General features: G+C 37.8%; 1 protein-coding gene across 1 annotated transcript; it reads left to right on the top strand.

The window, feature by feature from the left end:
• LOC143598086 (uncharacterized) lies at positions 1–2,323 on the top strand (the record flags this gene model as incomplete). The annotated part of the gene is made up of 5 exons (XM_077076399.1): positions 1–601; positions 749–1,307; positions 1,372–1,569; positions 1,674–1,961; positions 2,035–2,323. Coding segments are annotated over exons 1-5 (1,935 nt in total), but the record flags the coding sequence as incomplete, so codon positions are not given.
• Between the last annotated feature and the right edge of the window lie 69 nt (positions 2,324–2,392).

Below are 2,392 nucleotides of genomic sequence, written 5' to 3'. Positions count from 1 at the left end.
ATGGGAGGTGAAGGTAATTTCATGGGAGATGGTGGCAGTGGAGATGATGGCAGTGGAGATGATAGCAGTGGAGATGATGATAGTAGAGATGATAGTAGTGGAGATGATGACAGTAGAGATGAAAACTATGATGGGAGAGATGAGACAGGGGATGGTATTGACGAGGAAGATAGTGATTACATGTTAGAAGATGGTGACACAACAAATGATGTCGATGTAGATATGAGGGATTTTAGATTGCATACTGATATTGATGTTGATCTCCAGGCTGCCATTGATAGTTTAGATGGTTTAGAAATGGAAATGGAAGATGTAATGTTGGATAATGATAAAATTTGTAAAGAAGAAATGGATGACAAAGACATAGATTCCCTTTTTTATAAGGGTCAAGTGTTTGGTACAAAGGAAGAGGTGAAGAAATTGATTAGATCACATGCTGTTGAAACAAGAAGACAAATTAGGATTCGAAAAGATAATCGTATAAGGGTAAGGGCAGTGTGTGAAGGTGAATTGGAAGATGGGTCCCATAGGGAAAAAAGTTTGGGGGTTGGATCTAGCAGTTGTGGTAAAGACAAAGGGTCAAAAGATAAACATGTTGGGGGTAGAGGAAAAAGGAAAGACCCACATATCAATAAATGCCCTTGGGTTCTGTTGCTTTCTTACCAGAAATAAACAAGATTTTGGATAATAACCAAGTTGGTGACTAACCATAAATGCCTTCAAACAAGGAAAATTTATGCCTGCACAGCAACCTTCCTATCTCATCACTTAATTGAGGAACTCCAAGATAACCCCAAGATTTCAAATAAAGGCATCAAAGATAAGTTCTGGAGGAAGTTTGAGGTTGGTGTTTATGACATGAAAGCATATAGGGCAAAGAATTTGGCCAAGGAACAAATTAATGGAAATTTCATATCTCAATATGGGCTGCTGAGGGATTACATTGAAGAGTTGAAAAATGCTAATCCAGGTACAACTGTTCACCTTGAAGTAGAAAATTTCACTGACCCCACATCTGAGACAAGAACTTTTAAGAGAATCTATGTATGCTTGGGGCCTTTGAAACAAGGTTTCAAAGCTATTGGGAGAGATCTTTTGGGACTGGATGGGGCTTTCCTCAAAAGTGCTTGGCCTGGTCAATTGCTCACATCAGTTGGTCTAGATCCAAACAATGGATATTACCCTTTAGCATATGCAATTGTAGAAGTTGAAACAATGCTCTCTTGGCAATGGTTTTTGCAATGCCTTGGTGATGATTTGGGCCTGGATAGTAGATCTAAGTTTACCTTCATGAGTGACAGACAAAAGTTTATATACACTCCTTTTCATTCCATAATTTTTTATTTCTATCTAAGATCATGTCACTAACAGATCTTCCTTATATGTACAGGGCCTTATCCAAGCAGCGGAAAGGGTGTTTCCTAGTGCCGAGCATAGATTTTGTGTTAGACACATTACTGAAAATATTAAGCACATATTTAAAGGCAAGATTTACACATATGCTATCTGGAAACTGGCCGCGTGTACAACAAATGCTCATTATGAGAGGGAAATGGATAATTTAAAAAGGTTGAACAAAAAGGCACATCTTTGGGTGTCTAAAATCTCACCAGAGCATTGGTCAAGATCACACTTTACTAGTAACAATTTCTTTTGCCTTTCTGAATTGTTAGCTTAAGTGTTGATATGTTTATGAAAGGAAGATGTCTTGATCATAATATAGATTATTTTGTTACAATAGGAAGAGCACTATCAGATGTGTTCACCAATAACATGTGTGAAGTCTTCAATTCTAAGTTGGTAGATGGACGGGACAAACCAATAATCACATTATTGGAATACATAAGGGAGTACCTTATGAGGAAGATTGTGAATGTTCTAAAAGTAAGTGATAAGTCATCAGGCTTGCTAACACCATATGCTACTAAGGTTATGGACTCAATGATAAAGGAAGCTAACAGGTCAGTTCTAATCATTTCATGTGTCTTTGAACATAAATTGAATATGCATAATTCATATACATTCAAATAATAGGTACAATGTGCAATGGAATGGTGAGGAACATTATCAAGTCACTAGACCAAATGGTGATCAGTGTGTGGTGAACTTGAGAACAAACACTTGTGCGTGTAGGAGGTGGGAAGTCACTGGGATACCATGCAGACATGTTGTGGCAAGTGTTTGGATGAAGGCTACTCATGACTCAAATGTTGGTAAACCAGAAACATATGTCAATCCAGTATACAAAATGGAGAGGTGGAAGGCTGTATACAATTACAAAGTCTACCCTATTAATGATATGACTATGTGGCCCAAGTCAAAGGTGCCAACACAAATCACAGCACCTAAGTATCATAAGCCTATTGGAAGGCCAAAGAAATCCAGGAAAAAG

This window comes from Bidens hawaiensis, unplaced genomic scaffold (assembly GCF_021521415.1).
Source record: "Bidens hawaiensis isolate Kalapana, Puna unplaced genomic scaffold, B.hawaiensis_p1.1 tig00049628_1, whole genome shotgun sequence".
Classification (NCBI taxonomy): Eukaryota; Viridiplantae; Streptophyta; class Magnoliopsida; order Asterales; family Asteraceae; genus Bidens; species Bidens hawaiensis.
Note: the sequence above shows the minus strand (reverse complement) of the source record. Positions and strands in the feature narration are given on the sequence as shown.